Consider the following 20,248-nt stretch of genomic DNA (forward strand, 5'->3'; position numbering starts at 1 on the left):
TCCCAAAATGGGGGACCTTGTCCCCAAGTTCCCAACGTGGACTCGTGGACATACCCCTGCCAATGGTGAATTGGTGGCACTACCGAAAACACGGGAATGTCGACCCTGTCGTAAGTGCAACAGGAAAAAATACTAAAGATGTGTCCCTGTGTTACTATGAATTCCACTCAAACACCTTCATGAACTCAAAACAACCTTCCATTTTGGTGACAATTTAGAGAAGTTCCACTAAAGTGCCTTTATAGTCCACAAAACACCCTTCCATTTTTGGATTGATAATAGGAGAGTAAATGGAGGGGAAGGAATGGACAAATATATCCCCATGTATTGATTAAGCCACATATTTTCTCCGACCTACTGAATCAAATAAATAGTGAGTGGGGATTGCACAAGAATGTGATGAGATGGGGTTCCACAACCCTTCACATGAGGGGCTCCCGCGCATTAATGCAATGTCACATGCATTCATAGCCCATCATGCGAATGGACCCTCTGCATTTGCAAACAACTTCAATCAGGCTGTCGCATGTACGGACACCGGTTTCTGTTGGCTCACACGTGAGACATACGCTGACGTGGCCCCTTCCAGTTTGACGGACACGGTCACATGAGATTGGTTGCTTCCTTGATTTGTAAGCAATTAAACCTTTCTGTTTCTTGCTGTTTTCTGTTTTCCAACGGCGATTTGAAAGTTAGGTTTTGTTTTCCTGTTGCAAAAGGAAATTATAGCCCTTTGGAAGTAAACGAGGCTTTTAATACATTTAAAAGCCTTCCTCGGTAGAAGGTCGAGATCAGTAGGGAAAATAAGGAAGTTTGTTGTTTAAAGCATCTTAGCGACAACCATTTCAGGTGGCGTGTTGAGGTTTGCTGTACTTTTGAAGGCGACAAAAATGTGCGTCTTACGTTTTTCAGTTTTTGTTCTGATTGAGTTGGACGCGAAGGGAAAGCCAAAGGAGAAGTTTTGAAAAACTTGCAAGGTACTACTTATTTTCTGTGAACAGATAGATATAGCTTGCGAAGGCTGTTTGATCAGGCTGTTTCAACAATCTATGTGCTCTTGAAGTTGCAAGATTTACAGTTGGAGAAGAGGGCGGGAAAGTTTCCTGGCAGGTGAGTGCTGTTTTCCATGCGCTTTTGTTTTTTGTAGAAATATGGTAGGATCTTAACGAATTTCCCTAAGAATCCGCTTTTTGGCAGTGGAGCAGGTTAAGTATTGGATCAAAGGCACGCTCTAAAAACTTTGCTCGAAAATTCGACGGATTTGGACGGTGAGTCATCGTACATTTTCCCTGCCTGTTGCGTTTCTCTTCATGTCTTGTGGCTAAACAGCTATTTATCAAAATTACCTCAAGTCTTTGGCGAACTTTGAGAATACTAGTATTTATGTATCTATAGGGTTGTTGTACGCCGATTCTTCGTCAATCCTAGTAAGCTGGGCTATTTTATGTGATCAGGCATGGTCTGATCGTCAAATCTTCTGTTTCTGTGGTTGAGGTAATACATTTTCACAAGGCTTCAGAAAGTTCAGCTTTGTGCTTTTTGTAAATCGAGACATTTTGACAAATGTGAATTGTTATCAAGCAGACCGGCAAAAATGGAGCTCAAGCAGTTCCACCGCTGCGAGGGCTGCTTATACATCGTTTTGCCGGGGCTTCTCGCCATGTCTACTCTTCTTTCCGGATTATTTCTATGGGGTCTTGGTAATGCAAAATTATTTTCAGCGCCTTTCCATCTTTTCTGAAAAGATTGCTTGAGGATCGCAACTGATAAAGTAACTTTGTGCAGTGAAAAGGCACAAAAAATCGAAAGAAAAACCCTCGAGCAGCAGTAAAGTTGAGAAAGCTTCCGTTTTTCCTTCACCGACACAAGACAACACATTCTTTCCGCCAGATTCATGGAATGTTCACGTCAGCGATTCAGCCTTCGATCCACAAACAGATTACGCCGAGGCAAGCAAATATGAACCCCGGAATTTTCATTTTTGATTTCCTATTACGGTTTCTAAAAGCATAGAAAATACAGCTTATCCTGCATTTTTAAAGAATGTCACTTTGGTAAAGATGTCTGTGACTATGAATAATTGCTTCTTTTAGTTTAGAGTCGGAACGACTGGGGAGCTTCCATTCAGCCGCAGTTTTGCCCTTATCTTTCATTTAGTAATATTATGCAACTTTTATTTCGGATTGCTATTTTCGTAAAGGCACATGCGGTGCATAAAGAATCGCTCCATTTAGTTCAGACCTAGATTTGAGGGGGTTTCTACGTTATTTTTGTAACATCTGGTGCACGAATAATCATTTTTCTTTGACTTAGAAGTCTGAAGCGCCTTCATACTGCCGTAGCTCCGGCCGTCTCATTCCTCATCCGACATTATCTGGTATCATGTTTAGAGCGTAACATCTGGCGAACAAATAATGCGTCCTTAGCGCAAAGCCAGGTCTGAGGGACCTTCACACCAGATCACGAGAATCTTAGCATCATCCCATCTTTATTTAATGTGCAATGTTTATACAACGAAATTTATTTTCTAAATTTTGTTTAAATCATTCAAGTTCATCAGGATCTTAGCATCATCTTTATTTACACTCGACAAAATCTAATTTTCAATTTTTTGTTCAAAACATTCAATTATCCAAACAAACTGCTCAATCTTTGCAATAATGCGTCCTTAGCTTAAAATGGCCAGATCTAAGGACCTTCACTCCATTAAGATCTTAGCATCATGTTTACTAAATGTTCAATCTTTACGCACAACAAAATTTAATTTCCAATTTTTGCTTAAATCTTTCACTTACACTAATAAACCAGTTAATCTTTGCAATAAATTGTAATTTTTGTTCAAATCATTCAACTATCCTAACAAAGCAGTTAATCTTTGCAATCAAACTGTAGGTCCTATATGAAGCGCACAAATTCATGGCACTGCAACAAGCGGAAACGCAGACGAATCCGCGGATGTCACGAACGCTATCATTCAAGCCTCATGAGCAGCAAATGACGAGGCCGTCAGATCACATCAATGGAAGATCAAAATCCTCGTGGAAGTTTTGGCAGCGGGCAAAGAAAACAAATGATGGACAGTACAATCTTTCTCCGCCTCCGCTGCAGGCACGGCCTCTGAAGAGATCGGCGTCAGGGCCTGTGATTTCACATGCGCATTCACAGCCACATTCCAGTACAACCGGCAGAAAAGGTCAAGGTTATTCTTCCGGGCCTCTTTACAGCGTGGGAATGCCTGTGGAACCGGCTAACAGGTTTAGCCGGTCTGGTACGCGGAGTGGCTCAACCACGCCTGTTCGCGGGGAACAAAATGAATCGCCGTATGTATTGCTCAAATCCTCTGCGCGCCGTTCATCATACGATCCTGAAGTTTTATACACCGTGTGACAGCCGTATCTTTCTCTCATTTATTCATTACAGTAAAACAAACACACGAGTCGAGGATAATTACGAAGAACAGATCTTTAGATTTATTTTTGTTTAGTTTTTTTTCTCTTCCACCAGATCGACCGACCGCGTCGATTAAGTCAACTTTCTTCTGGAAGGTTTTTATAATACAGCCTTGCGTAAATCGAAGTGTCCACGATGATGACATTTTGCTATTTAAGTGGAATTTTATTCATCTACAGTTGTGCGCCTTGACGTGTTTTGCACAACTTAAAGTGTCGCAAATTGCTTATCATTATTGTAAACTTCTTTCAACTCTTTCCGTTGACCGTACGTGAAAGAAACATTTCATTGATTCGCAAGAAAATTAAGGCGCTAGGCCATAAAGTTTAAGGAAGATGCAAAAGTTTGGCCTTCATGGAAATTAAATCGCCTCTATTAAAACGTTGGAAATTTATTGCGCTATTGATCGAATTTAAAGAGCTCTGTTTTGCTCGGCTTAGCTTTGACTTTTTGGGAAATAAGTAGGTCAGCATTTTTTTAATTAAAGCGGTTTTAGCATTATTTCTTATTATTATTTTTTAATATCATCGCTCATTATTAAGTAATTAATTAATAAATATTTGAATGTTTTTATTAGATAAATAAATAAGGACAGGACTTAAGAAACTGAAGAAAGGTGGTCTTTCTTAACTTTAAATCACCTCTATTAAACTTTTTTTTATCGAAGTAACACTTTTATTTCTTATAATTTTTCAATATCAATACTCATTATTTAAGTACTTGGTAGAAAAAAAATGTTAATGTTTTAATGATTTTTATAAATTAAATAGTTGAATTTTTTTGTTTCAATAATTTTGTAATTATATATTATTTTAAATTTGGAAGGAATAAAATTGATTCTATTTTTGTAATGTTGAAAATTTGTATATATAAATTTTTCATTTCTATTTTTGTATTCATTTTAATGTGCATTTCTTCTTGATTTGTATAAGCTCACTTCAACTCTTGTATTAAGTCTTTTTCCTCCTTTATCTTTTTGTATCACTTTTGTGAACATAGCTTTATGATTTGATAATCTCTAAACATTTTTAAAGCATGATTTGTTCGGACACTAATTCATAGTACAAATGTTCATGTACAATGTTAGCATCTCATGATGTTTTTGTCGATCAAAAGATGCTTTTGCACATTTTCTACTTATCGCTTTGTCAAGTTGGTGAAAATGACTTGGAATGATTTGAAATGACATGTCTACCTCTTTCTTTCTCTCCTCATTTTAAAATCAATCTTCTATTTATGGTCACTCTTTGATACTATAAAAATCATTTTGATTATCTTACACTATCTTATACACAACTCTTGATAATTTGGTATAATACTCTCACAATAATCTTTCCAAGCTCTTTTGTTCTCTTGGCTTTCTCAAGCCAATCTAGTAATATATTTACTTTTATGTTGTTCTTTGACCATCTAAGGACTTATCCCATCTTTTTTCTCACAAATTGTTAGTCTTGTTATCAATTTTAAAAAAATCTTGTATTTATTTGTCTAGCTAGTTTATGCAAGGAAAATACAAAAAGTAGGAACTTGACTGAGGTTGGCTCTTAAAGTCCTCTGACAAGGCCACTTCTAATAGGGTTGGCTCTTAACAAACTACGAAAGTCACAATTCACATTTGAACCTAAAACATCCCGAATTTGAAAGGTCAAACACTAGCATTTGAGAACTCCGTAAAGGGTATTCCAAACACCTCTCAAAAACTTTCGGTCAAGTCAAAAAGTGCTTGTTGGTCACTTGAGCAGGATTTCTCACAAGGCCATGCGACATCTCCAAACAGACATGCGACACTTTATCGGTATCGTATGACATTTCTCAAAAGGTCATGCGATACTTTCAGGGATTGAGTGATACTATTTCTAAGGTCGTGCAACACTCTTTCAATGTCATATGACATTTCACCAATGAGTGTGTGATATTGGACGTGTGATACTGGATGTGTGATACTTTCTAGTATCACATGACATTTTCCCTTAAGGTGTACGATATTGGAAAGTATCCTATTTCTACTTCTACTTTGGGTGCACGATACTTTATAAGTATCACCCAGTGCTAGAACACTATTGCCCAAGAAATGCAAGAAATGTCCAACGAAAAAATAAAGGGATAAAACATAGAGTTAGAACCTCCACACTGGGGAGTATCGAATCCACAAGTTGAGGCTTGAACACTTGAACACAAGAATAATAAGAAGGAAAAATAACTAACCATCTAAACCATATCAGTATACGAAGATATATAGAAAGCAACATTGCAATGTACAAAAACAACTAAACTCTTGCACGGTTCCTCCTAATTGTAATAACATCATGAGACCTCAAAGGCCCTAGCCATCCCCGTTTGTAACATCCCAAATTGCCGACTGGATAGTTAGAGCTGTCTTATGAGGTCATCACTACTAAAATGTAATAATATCATAAGAACAAACACATCTAATCATGCTACAACAATAAAGTAGTAGATATTCCAACTAAGTAAAATCTCATCATCTAACCATAGGCTAACATCATAACAAAGGAATGTGTCAATTAAAGTAACATCATCTAAACATGATATCCAAGCATCCCAATAAAAACATAAATCAGAAGATAACATACTCTAGAACCTGAAGTACTAGTGAAATAACAAGCACTAATTGTACTGGAAACATATTGTCTATGTACACCACTCACCAGTAGTGGTATAGGTAGCTACGCCTCCCAACCATGTGAAACCCATAGGTTCACTCTTGTCATGTTGATGGAGATAATGATCCAACCACAAACACACATAAAGAAAATGTCCATGGCTAACACACACACCAAACAGTAAAGAGAACTGCAACTAAGATCATGAGACAATGCAAATACAACAGATCTTGGTCAGACACTCAATGGGTCAACTATGTAGGGACTCACTAGAGGGTAAATCACTTGGCATCGTGTAGCCCAAGCTAGTGTCATGTGGCATCAACTCCCCAATGGAAGGTGCACACATTGTGTCCTCGGACTAACATTGGGTGCTCACATATAATTTTATTATCTTAAATTTATTACCCAATATTTTATTTAGTTATCACTTAATTAAGCCTTCTTCATGCCAACTTGGGAAATAGTCACCAAGGTTGTGGTAGAAGCCCCTCCATGGTGCTACCCTACCCTACCCATACTCATCCAATGATGAGCGCCCGTAGGCATGCATATTCTCAACCCAACCCCAATGAACATAACTCAACCGAAATACAAATAGGAGATCGGGCCTCACAAGTCACCTGATAAATGCAAACGCATGTACTTGTGTGTGGCACACCACCATCACAGAAATCATAACACAAGGGCTAGATGAGAACACAAGCAAAATAACACTCAACTGAATACAAGCTTAGGACTATGAATGTGGCACACATTCCAATGCAACATAAAAGTGCAACAATGGCCTGACTGATATCCTACATATAATCCAAGTCCACAACCAATATTATGACAAGAAAACCTAAAAAAATTGGGTGGCACACACATCAAGGTAAAAACCTGAAAACTCAAAAACTTTGAAATTAAAACCCAATTGGTCTTAGGGGACAAAAGCCATGAAAGTCCAATAAAATTCAGATTTGGACACCATATGCAAAAATGACTAGCATAACAATGTGAAACCCCAAACCTTCATCTTGAAAATTAGGAAAAAATTCATACTCATCCAACCGAGTAGAACTAACAATCAAAAAATAGAAGGGAACACTAGTTCTCAGCCTCCTAACAAACAACTACTAGAAATGAAAGTAGAAATGGAGCTGAAACATAAAAATGGGAGAGCCCTACTTGACAACCAAAAGGGCTAAAATGGGAATTAGCCAAATAAAATAAATATCTCGTGGAAGCTGTTGAAGGTTGTGGCAAACCAAGGTCTCCCTGAGTTGGATCTAATGAGACCAATCTCGTGAAGATCCCACGCTCGTAGCTCTCACAATGAACACAGACACAATCCTCCAGAAGAGGATTTTGGAAAAAGCTCTCAAATTTCTAATTTCCAAAGGTGACAAGTGAGGAATTGATTTGCTCTTTGGATACTTATTCACTTTTGAGTGAATAATCAATTAGGGTAAATAACCAAGTAACCTAGTTAAACCCCAAATCAACCCAAATGAAAATACCCTATGACTTGTTCAATAGATGATCATGAATTCTAGTTATGCCATGTGGCATCTTAATCTAACTGTATATTATTTATTTGGATTCGTACTTGTGATTGTTCTATAATGCGAGTTTGTTATAATAAAGCATATATATGTGATCTAGCTTCATGGAATCCTTAAGAGATGTAATTTATTTATGAATTGTTTGTATGTATGCGAATTATTTCTTTCGCTATATTATCTCTTGTTGTTTTAATCTTTGAAAAAAAATGTTTGTAAAACTTAGTGAAACTTTAAGTTAATTTCTTTTGGGTTCCCTGGCAGGGTGTTACATGCTCATTGGTCATGATTCTCCCATTCCAAATGTTTTTAGTATCTCCTAGATATACTTCGATTGAGTAATGAGAATACCAGATTTCATTTAACATACTTGCAAACCAACAAAGAATTTGATTTCTCCAAACATTGACATTTCAAACTCCTCCTTCATTTCATCAGTAAATGATTTGCATAATGCTTATTTTCCTCCAAATATAATGTCATCAATTTTTTTTTCAAATAATAGTACCTCATTGTTCTTACCAGTCTTCAAGTATAGATTATTGTTATCATTTGTTCTTTGAAACCAATCTTCACCAAGTAATTGTGTAATCTTTCATACCATTCTTTTGGATCTTGTTTAAATCCATGTAGAGCTTTGTTTATTTTACGTAACATTTCTTCTTGTCTGGGTCCACAAATCCTTTAGGTTGTTTTATATACACTTCTTCCTCAAGCATACCATTTAAAAATGCAGATTTGACATCCATCTGATATACCTTAAAGTTTTTGTAGGCTAAATATGCAAGTGGAGTTCTAAATCCTTCCAATCTTGCTATAGGAATGAAAGTTTCTCTATAGTCAACTCCCTCTTCTTGAGCATATCCTTTGCATACCAATCTAGCTTTATTTCTTGTAACTTCACCTTTTTCATTTAGCTTATTCTTGAAAACCCATTTTGTTCCAATAACATTTTTGTCCTTTGGTCTTCTCAATTTATTTAATTTCTTCATTCATTGCTTGGATCCAATATTCATTGTCTAGAGCTTCATTCACTGATTTGGGCTCAAATTCACAAAGTAAGCATGTATCATTTCTATGTCTCTTTCTTATCATAACACTAGATTTTGCATCTCCAATCATTTGTTTAGGTTTATGATGTTTTCTTACATACTTAGCTAGCGTAGATGGTCTCCTTCTCTATTTTTCAATAGGTTCACCTTGAAAAATAATCTTGGGCTCATTATCTCTTGTTCTCATTCTATACGCTTGACATTATCTATCTGTGAATCAACATCTTCTTCCTGTTGCTCGACACCCATTGTGTGTTGCTTGGCAACTTGTTGCACCTCGACATTCCTTTTCTGTTGGAAAACTACAACTTTATTTTCTTGCTTAATAGGAGTGCTAGGAGCACCATCATCCACATATATGAATGTACTGAAACATTGAGGTTCTTTCTTACATTCAACATCACTTCTTTCTGCAAATTCATCAAGTTTAACATTTGCACTTTCCACAACTTTGTTAGTGTTAGAGTTTGAATACTTGCAAGATTTACTCTTGGTGGAATATCCTAGGAATATACCTTCATCACTCTTAGCATCAAGTTTTCCATTCCTATTATCTTTAAGTATGTATCATTTTCTTCCAAAGATTTTGAAATATTTCACATTATGAGCATAACCATAACATAGTTCAAAAGGTGTACCATTTGTACCTTTCTCAACTTGTACTTTATTTAAGGTATAGATAGTAGTATTGACAACCTCTCTCCAATATTTATGTGATACATTATTCTCCATCATCAGTGTTCTTGAACAATCCATTATTGATTTGTTTCTCCTTCCAGCTATACATTTTGAGGAGGGGTCCTTTGTGCAAATATCTGTCTTTTAATTCCTCTATCTTTGTAGAATATTTTGAACTCATTGGAAATGAATTCACCACCTCTATTAGATCTCAGACACTTTAGACTCTTCCCTGTTTCTTTTTCAACTCTAGACAAATACCACTTAAATAACTGAAAAGCATTAGGTTTAGCTTTGAGAAATATCACAATCATTATCCTAGAGTAATCATCAACAAAAAAAATGAAATACTTATCCCCACAATATCTTTGAACATCAATAGGTCCACATAGGTCAATATGAACCAATTCCAAAATATCACTCGATGTGTATGTTTTTCTTTTGAAACTAGACTTTCTCATTTTCCCCAATTGACACTATTTACACATAGCATTGTTAGGCTTCTTTACTTTTGGCACCCCTCTTACTTTCTTCATCTTACTAATGTTCACCAAATTGTCAAGTTTTACATGACATAACCTTTTGTGTCATAACCAAACATCTTCTTGTTGTGCAAACAAACATGTCTCATTAGATAAATCTAGATAGAACAAGTTATATCTTGTTTGATCACCAATTCCAATCAGCTTTCCATCAACATCATATAACTTGGCCTTTCTAAGATGAAATTCAACTCTATACCCTAATTTTTTTAAATTATGAAACATTCAACAGATTATATTTAAGTCCTTCCACCTAGTAAACATTGTCACACTTGATTTTGTTAGTTAATTGAATAGTCCCTTTACCTTTTGAAATACATGGAATATCATTACCAAATTGAACACAACCACCCTTGTATGGTCCAATATCCTTAAATTTATTTCTAATACTAGTCATATGATTAGAGCAACCAATATCAATTATCCATTTATCACTTTTGTTTACATATGAAACTAAAGTAGTTTTCTCATCTTCATCGGAATCTTCTTTCATAGCAACATAGAAACATCATTATTACTTTCAAATTTAGTGTCACTTCCTTCTTCAGCAATATAACAAGATTTCTTACCTTTTTCATCCTTATTCTTCTTGTAGTCTTGGTCATCTCTCCTTCCTTTGTACTTGATTTCCTTTCTCTCATCCTTATCTTCCCTGTCAAGACACCTTGCTATAATATGCCCAAACTTGTTGCATGAAAAATAAATTATAGGTGATTTACCTTTTTTATATTTACCTCTACCTCTTCCAAATCTTTTTGCAATAAGTGCTTCAAGGTCATCAAGCTCATAATAAGAAGTGTCATTGCCACTCTTCACATGTTTGTCTTTTCTTTTGCTTAGAACCAATTGTGACTTAAAAGAAGATTAAATGGTATCAGTTGTGTAGTTATCAAAATTAGACATCTCAAAAGCAATAAGTCTACCAATTACACCTTCCAAATTCAAGTTGTTGCTTGGAGTGCATCTCAACTCTTGTATTGCAGAAACCCTAATGGCATATATAGGAAGTAGAGTTCTCAATACCTTGCTTATCACTGTTTTATCTTCAATCGTTCCTCTTGCACCTTGAATAAAATTAACATCTTCCTTGATTCTTGTGCAATAATGCACTATGCTCTCACCTTCTACCATTCCCATTTCATCAAATTTTCCTCTCAGGCTCTCTGATTTGGCTCTTAAGATATTTTCATCTCCTCCATATATAGTCTTCATTTTATCCCACATCTGTTTTGCACTGTCATGACCTTTTATGTCATTGAATTCAACATAGCTTAGGGATGAAGCAATCTCCAACATTGTCTAATTGTGTTCTTGCTTTTGTTTTAGTTGTTGAGCAGTTAGAGGAACAACCGTTATCTTCACATATTCATTGTCCACAAATTTTATTGCAACATCACCAATACTAGATATATATAGCCTCATTAGCATTTTCCATGTAGAAAGTTCTCCTTCTTCAACTTTGGTACCTCCCTTTTGTGAGTCATAATTTTTAGCTTTAAGTACTTTCCAACTTCTCTTTATAAGCATTAGCGCTTTGATACCAATTGTTAGAATGCTTAAAATAACTGAGAGGGGCGAGGGGTGAATCTGTTACTCAAGGTTCATTAGTACCAATTAAACAATCCAATAATTAAAAACTTTTTTGTCTTGCATATCTTGTTGTAACTTGGTCTCTACTATAATATGAATAATAATACTAAATAGCAGTTCACTGTCCTAATATAGAAAACTTGTTGAATGTAAACATTTGAAATGTAAAACACCATAAAACATTCAACACAAGCTTGACAGTAGGATTCAACGTGGAAACCTAATTTGGGAAAAACCACCAGCAACATGTCACCACTTTTCACTCTTCTGAAGTGAGCCTTGTTCGGAGCCAACTGTATTAAAGGTTACAATACACATTGCTAAACATGACCTTGTTAGAAGTGGCATTGTTAGCGGACTTTAGAACATTCCATTAGAATGTCACCCAATTAAAAGATTTACACAGACGGTTAAGTCCTTAATGACTATTAGGTCAACCTTTGATTGAAAGGATTTCAATACAAACTACTTACAATGATTAGAAAGAAAAGAGTAGGGTTCGATCTATATGATTACAACTCACTGTTGAGTTCATGTGTTGATTCCTTGATAAGCCTTGTAACCTTTATTCTTGACTTTTTTGGAAGTCCTTCAAGCATTCAACCTTCTCTTCACAACAAACATAAGCCTTCTGCCTAGATTTTCTTATCAATCTCATAAGCTTTGTTGTATCTTACTAAAAATACACACAACTTCTTTTCTGTGTTCTCTTCTTTGCATATATCATTCACACTTTCTTTCTCCTCTCTTTAAAGTTAATCTTTGTGCCTCCTTAAATAGGTGATTCTATTCCTTTTCCATTTTTCATAATCACCATAGATCTTAGGGTTTGCGATCTTATCCAACAAATTCATTGTATCTAATCACCATTTTTTTCATCTACTTCTTTTCTAGAAACTTCTCATGGAATTTTTTCATTAGGTATCTTACCTAATCCTCTCCTTGAATTAAATGATCCAACACATTAATCCTTATCTTTAACATGCTTTCCATATCCCAAGAAATCAACTGAGTCGGCTAGAAATCATGATTTCTCATACGCATTCAAAATATTATCACTCTATCATCACTGGGTTCTGACACTTGGTTATCATTGATTTACTCAGTCGATATTGATGCTCAGTCAACACGAAATTTGCTCGACACTTACTATGGCTCAGTTGACATTAGAATCACTTGGCATGAATTTCAAGTTCCTTAATCTTCTTTTTTATTTCTCAGTCAAGCTTATGCAATATTTTCTCATGTCGTCATAATGCAAATAATCAAATTATTTTGTCAAAGTCTAACTAATGAAATGTCCATTGTAGCTTCTTTTTCATAACTTAACCTTTCCTATAGGTGCTTTTTTAATGAGAAATTTCTCAAATCCTCTTCATCAATCAAATAGATATGACATTTAGATCAGATTGCAACATGTCTCATTAGTAGACTTGACATCAATGACAACATAACAATTGTCTCAATTGTGGTTTCCAATAGGAAGATGAATATACGCTAGCAACCAATAGGTTGGAGGAGGAAAACCATAAGACCTCAAAGAAAATATGAAAATGCAAGTTTGAAGACAAAGATGAGGACCAAGAATGGCAAAGGGAAACTAGCAAGAAAATGCACCATGTAGGAGCAAGGAAACTTCAAGAACCAAGTTGTTGATAGCATCTTCAAGATTCGACGGAATGGTTGGAGTAATAGAAGACCATCAAGAAGGATATGTGGAAGGAAATAAAGAAATATATTCAATACCTTCTCTTATGAAAAGAGTTTTTCTTCTTTTTTTTGGGTAGCTGGAGGGTGTATGGTGTAGAAGAATGAATGGTCCTTTGAGGTCACCACAACTATTTTGGTCAAATCATTATAATAAGGCCATTTAATTATTTGTAAGGTTGAATAAGGTCTATTAAATGATTTTACATGTAATAGGGTCTACAATGATAATTAGATACCTATTTGGGTTACTATAAAAAAGTTGCTAAAATATGGAATATGAAGAGTCATATGGAAAGTTGAGAGGTTGGAAGTTAAAAACTAGTAGGAAGTAGAAATTATAGTAGATAAATGCTTGGAAAAGTGTAAGAATATATTTTAAACACAAATCTATGGTTAGAGAAGGTTGAAAAGTTACTGAATAAGAAAAACTCCATTATTTTGATAGTTTCTATTGTTGCATTTTCTAATTTTTATTCTATTATAGTTTGATTATCTTTTGTAAATAAAATTAAAGTACATATGAAAATGAGGTCAATTTAAAATGAAATATAGCTGATTCTAATTCATTTTTCTTTTTGTTTCATCAATTTTCATTAAGATTTGTGGAAGTTGTGGCTATTTTCGTGAAAGAAGTTCCCATATTGGTAGAAATTTGATTCCTATGTATTGTAGCATTTTTTGCTCTTTTGTACGAAATAATTATGGTGAAAATATCACATGGATGGAAATAATATCAAGTCTACTTTATTTTTCTTGATTTTTTATTGATTTCTATTGAAAAAAGAGTAAGTTATGCCCATTTTTGTAAGAATAGCCTTCACAGAATATGGTTTACTTAATCTACAATTTGGAGAATGTCTAGGTACACCTATGTATGGTTGACTAAGGACCTAAAACTTGTTGTGTGGGTAGATTATCATGTTGTGAACAATGATCCTTCCTTTTGTAAAAAAATCATCTTATGATTTGAGTGGTCAAATAAATTGATTTCTAAAAATTATCATGTATAGGTGAGTTCATGTCATTATTGCTACAGGAAGGTGGTAGAAGTATGTTATATGATTTTTTTGTTAGAAATTTTTAGAATAACTGAGAGAGGGTGGGGTGAATCAATTACTCAAGGTCCATAAATACCATTTGAACAATTAAACATAAAACTCTTACTGTTCTGCTTATCCAATTCTTGCTTGGTCTTTACTGTATTGATAAACCAAAATTATTGTCCCAAATATGACATACTTTGCTGAATATAAAATGTAAAACATATAAATCATTCAACAAAGATTTGACACTAGGATTTTACGTAGAAACCCAATTTGGGAAAAACCACCAACAAAATGTCACCACTTTTTCACTCTTTCAAAGTGAGCTCTGTTAGAAGCCAACCCTATTAAAGGTTTACAATACACATTGTTAAATGTGATTTGGTTAGAGGATTTAATCACCCTTGACTTTGATCATTCCATTTAGAATGTCACCTTGTTAAAGGATTTACATAGACTATTATGTCCTTCAAATGATTGTTAGGTCAATCTCTGTTAAAAGGATTTCAATACAAACTATTTATAATGATTAGAAAGAAGACAATAGGGTTTTGATTTGTATGATTACAACTTACTTTACAAGTTCAGATCATTTTTCAGTTCATGTGTTGATTCATTGATAAGCTTTCCATTATTGTCTTTGTTCTTGATTCGCTTGGCAACCCTTCAAGCAATCAAACCTCTTCTTTCAACATAACTTAAGCCATCTTCTAAGATTTTACTTATTAATATCAGTAGCATTTTCGTAAGCAATCTCCTTTAGCTTCACATTCACTCTTACACACTTGTGTGTCTTTGATCAACCTTCTTCTGTATGTGCCTCTCACATACACTCACAAACGCATGGATTTTTTTAGCTCTATACCTCCTTAAATAGGTAATTATTGCTTTGTTATTTTCCATGATTACCATAGATCTCAGGGTTTATGATCAAGTTCAATACGATTCATTGTATCTGTCCATCTTCTTGATATTTCTCTAGAAACTTCTTTGGAATCCATCTATTAGGTCTTTACCTAATCCTTGCCTTGAATTTAATGATCCAACTCATCAATCTTATCTTCAACATGGTTTACATCTCCCAAGAAATCAACTGAGTTGGTTGGGAATCATGATTTCCTCAAACTCATTCTCAACAGTGTTATACAACAATCACTAAGTTCTAACACTCGGTCATCGCTTAAGTACTCGTTCATTGTAAAAATTCTCGCTCGACATTAACTATCTTGCTTGGGCAATACTGATGCTCGATCAACACTAGATTCACTTGGCACTTACTGTGGCTAGATTGACACTAGCATCATTCGACATTCCTTAACCTTTTTACTCTATTGCTCGGCTTAGCTTAACTTTCTTGATATAAACAATCACTTTGTCTCATCAAAGTCTATCTGATAAAATATCCATTGTAGCTTCCTTTTCATAACTCAACATTTCTTCTAGGTGCTATTGTTATGAGAAATTCCTCAAATCATCTTCATCAATCAAGTAGATATGACACTTAGATTAGGTAGCAATATGTCTTATCAATAGATTTGACATTAATGACAAAACAACAATTGTTCCAATTGTAAGTTTCCAACATTTTTGTCTTCTTGGTGACCATGTACGGTCTTTTCATTTCACACTTTTCATTCTAAAGGTGTCTCAAGGCATTGTCTTTTAGATTTTGAAGATCCAAATCAAGTTTTGGTTAGTAGCCCTTTATTGGTAAATATTCCCATTTGGCATTAGAATGTGCATCACAAAGAAGATTAATATAGATTCATTTGTATGCACGTTAATCTTGATAAGTTTGTAGTATTGAATGTGAAAGTGTTATTATTTCAATGAGTAGATTATTGATTTAATATGTATACATACATATATATACACATGCTTGTATTTACAAATATATAAATATACACACACAGAGAGACTTTATTTTTCTCTCTTTCTTTGTCACTTCACTATTTGTGTATTTTCCCCTTCTCTCTCTACTTTTATTATTGTTGTTAAGCTTGGAGGATTTGTCATTTTAGTTCAGTATGGCAGCTAAGCCAAATACATTGGTGAATTTTATTGAACCAATATGTAAGATTAACAACATATGTGCTAGTATATTTAAAACTTAAATATTTGTAATAAGATTAATAGTAAAATATAAAAGATTTTTCAATGAATTTATTGTGAATGATTCTAAGGGTTAAATTTAAATGCTTTGTGATTCTAACCACTTTTCCAAACACTTAGAAAACAAAAAGACAAATACTTGATCTTTATTGAAAACAAAAGCCTTCTAAAACTTTCCTTCCATCTTAACTATTTGCATGGAATAAACATTTGTTCTCCCTTTCAAATCATTAACATTTTAATGACATGTCCTAGTAAATACCTTGTTTAATAATGGGGGCAATAAATTGTTTTTATTTTTCTTTATTCAATATCATTTATTTCAAATTGACAAAACCATTTTTAATCAAATTTGTTTTACCCTTTAAGCTAAATATTAGTTATTGAGAACAAATTAACCTCTATTTTAGTATTAATAAGTATGAGGATCCCACATTTATATCATTTGATCAACAATGGAGAAGGCACATAACAAATAGGAGAGAGTCACGTCCATAACATTGTAGATTTAACATCTCAAAAGCCATGCACCCAAAAGAGTTGTTAATGGGATTACAAGTCATATGCATTCCTCCTTACCATTCACTTCTAACACAAATGACATTATAATAGATGAAATTAGAATGAAATGAACATAGCTCGAAGTTTTTAGTACTTTGTACAATTCCAAGCATGTTGCAATAGCTTATAATGCATCAACATTGTATCATAGTCTAACCAATTGAATACTATTTAATATACAAAAATAACTATAATGTGAAAATAGAAAATATAACTAACAAATATGATCGATTGATACAACTTCGCTATTCTAATATTTCAGCAAATAATAAACAAAACAAAATCACTCTTTTAAAAATGTCTTCAATAAAGAAAAGCTATAATAATCTAACTCACAAATAATAAAAATAATTTCAAACTTAAATACTACAATCTACTCTATAAAACATACCTATACCATTCCAATGTCCATATAATCTGTCATTATTATTGTTATTGCATGTTGTCTTTTTTGTATCAATAAATTTTGGTTTTTACATCTCCTTGAACACACAACCCGAAAAAAGAGCCCTTAATCGATTTGGGTTAGTGGAGTTTATTATTAACAACTTACAAAGAACAAGAACAAACTTTATTAAATGATACCCCGCCATGTTCGCATGTGTAGCGGTGGAAGGGTATTCCCTTCATTCACCTTTTACTAGTGGAAGAAACATCAAAATAATTAGGTAATAATCCCTTTGTCCACTTTTTTGTTTCTTTTTCCGAAACACATGCTTTTACCACCACACTAGAGGACAAAATTCAACTACAAGTCACTCACCTTCATTGTGAGTTGTACATCATTATTATTATTATTATTTTTTGTTATATAGGCTCGGTTGGTGGAAGTGTATATATTGTACAACTCAAGCTTGAATATCTTGTATGCTAAGATGGTTTCATATTAGATCGTTAATATAAATATTTAACTTGTTTGTTATATTTTTTTAAGATTTTGTTTAATTGGTTTGTTATTGGTGAAGATAAAAGTTTTGTTTTTTTAAATATTTGTCAAATATCAATTATAGTTGTGAATGGATAAGATGGAAATTTATACCAAACAAAGATAAATGATGTCTAGGCGATGAGATGGATGTGCATAGCAATTTGTTATGTTATTATTTACGCAAATTTTAAATCTTTATAAAATGCAAATGCTATTTGGTATTCACGTCGATTCGATATATATTTACTTAAAATTTATCAATAGTGGTTATAAATGGATAAGATAGAAATTTATACCTAGCAAAGATAAAATCTGTCTAGATGATGAGATGTCTCCATAAGATGGATGTGCATAGCCTTTTGTTACGTAATTGTTTATGTAATTTCTTTTTTAATTGAACAGATCTTGAAAGTTATAATAAAAGAATAGCAATTCAAATAAAGGATTGCACAGAGAGAGAAGGAAAAAGAAAACTACAATCAAGACTTACAACCAGCCATACAACTACCCAAACATAGCATCAAAACTTATCCCTTTCTTAAAAAGATATTGAGTTTGTTTGGGAAAGGAGACACCAAGAGGTTTTCTATGATAAAGAATAAGTATGTTCCACTAGATGGAAGAATGGGTAAAGTTGAAACCATTATGCAATGAATCCTTTCTCCAATTTAAAAGGTGAGATACATGCTTCCAAGATATCCAAATGGATTGCAATTGGAAAGAAGCCTTAAGACCAAAAAGTGGAGCAAGTAGAATTTTATCCAACCAACCAAGATTTTTCCATTTGTTATTCATATCAGCAAGTAATATTGAGTGATGCACCCATTGTTCATCTCCTATAACAACTCTTATAATCCACTTGGTGAGTAAACAATTTACTTGTGTTCTAGGATCCAACAGTCCCAAACCACCCTTATCCTTTGGTTGTATACAATGTAACTAAGAGGTAGATTTGTAACCCAATAACCTTATTAAGATCTTTATAACATTTTGTTGGAGGACATCCAATAAGAGGAATAGTATACATGGGATGGCAGAAAATTTGGATTTATCACTTGTATTTTCCCAAGTAATGAAAGATATCTATTACCCTCGTTAAAGATTTTATTTTATTAACTTTGTGATGAACCAATTCCACATGTCATGAAGATAAACTCCCAACCCAAATGAAATTCCAAGATGTTGTGTAATCTGCCCATGTTTAATTTGTTTCCATTCTTTTCTATTCCAGTGAGGGTTTGGATCTGATTGAATCATTAAAATTTTAGTTTTATGATGAGCTAGTTTGGAACCTGAAACAGAGCAATATAAATCACTGTTGGCATTATGATACATTTTTGTCATTAGTTACAACACTTATTGGATTCTGAATGCTTACCGAGCTCTCACCAGACATTCCTTTGTAAGCCAAACTTTACCTAGTTATCAGAATTTACCGAGTGATCAAGGTGAACAAAGAAGTCAGTGTTTACCGAGTGATCAAGGTGAACAAAGAAGTCAGTGTTTACCGAGTGATCAAGGTGAACAAAGAAGTCAGTGTTTACCGAGTGATCAAGGTGAACAAAGAAGTCAGTGTTTACCGAGTGATCAAGGTGAACAAAGAAGTCAGTGTTTACCGAGTAATCGAGGTGAACAAAGCAACCAGTGTTTACCGAGTGTTCGAGGTAAAGAAAGGAATCAATTTTTACCAAGTGAAGATGTACTTAGTATTGACCGAGAACTTCGTGATAACCGAGCTCCTGAGGTTATCAAGGAAATTAATTTTACCGAGCTCAGACGGTTATCAAGGAAACTAACTATCACCGAGTCACAAGGTTCTATCGAGTGTTTCCTTTGATCACCGAGCTACAGTTCAGATAGAAGTGTTCACCAAGTGACATCTCTTCTACCGAGTCTCCAGTGGTTACCGAGTTCAGAACTACTCGAAGTGTTTAGTATGGACCGTGCCTTCACTTCTACCGAGTGCATGACGATGCCGAGTAACGCAGTGGACGCCGAGTATTAGAAGGACACCGAGTCAGTTCAGTGAACCCGAGTTTTTACCTTGGGCCGACTTTGTATAGAGATTTGCACTTGTTGTTTTGGCCGACCTTGCATGTATTATTTATTTGGATGGTATATATATGCAATGTATTGTATCATTCAAAGTAAGAAATGAGAAGAAGAGAAAAATGGTAATAGTAATGAATATGCGAAAGTGTGAAAGAAATACATGCGTGCGAAAGTATGTGTACTGAGTTGTGAAGGAATTCAGCAAGGTCAAGTTTTGGAGCAGAAAAGTTTTATTTATCACATCAAGGTGAATCAGAGCATAGCGGATCTTATCAGCAATCAGTTGTAATCAGATCCACTGTTTCATTCTAACAGGTGAATCAATTTTTGTAAATCCTTTAACAAGGTAGACTTAACAGTCT

The 20,248-nt window shown here is 34.3% G+C and overlaps 1 protein-coding gene across 4 annotated transcripts; it reads left to right on the forward strand.

Moving 5' to 3' along the window:
* Nucleotides 1-790: 790 nt before the first annotated feature.
* LOC149568291 (uncharacterized) lies at nt 791-3,793 on the forward strand. Of its 4 annotated transcripts, none has more exons than XM_089821274.1 (6): nt 791-1,110; nt 1,198-1,268; nt 1,455-1,494; nt 1,585-1,700; nt 1,786-1,949; nt 2,893-3,793. In XM_089821274.1, exons 4-6 carry the CDS (start codon nt 1,595-1,597, stop codon nt 3,385-3,387), a joined length of 765 nt encoding a protein of 254 aa, XP_089677400.1. In that variant the 5' UTR covers nt 791-1,110; nt 1,198-1,268; nt 1,455-1,494; nt 1,585-1,594; the 3' UTR covers nt 3,388-3,793. The 4 variants fall into 4 exon arrangements, with proteins under 4 accessions (XP_089677400.1, XP_089677401.1, XP_089677398.1 ...); XM_089821275.1 differs by having other exon boundaries at nt 1,206-1,268; XM_089821272.1 differs by having other exon boundaries at nt 1,396-1,494; nt 2,893-3,622.
* Nucleotides 3,794-20,248: the final 16,455 nt, after the last annotated feature.

The sequence above is a fragment of the Cupressus sempervirens genome, chromosome 3, assembly GCF_028749045.1.
Source record: "Cupressus sempervirens isolate cs-2001-9-10 chromosome 3, ASM2874904v1, whole genome shotgun sequence".
NCBI classification, from domain to species: domain Eukaryota; kingdom Viridiplantae; phylum Streptophyta; class Pinopsida; order Cupressales; family Cupressaceae; genus Cupressus; species Cupressus sempervirens.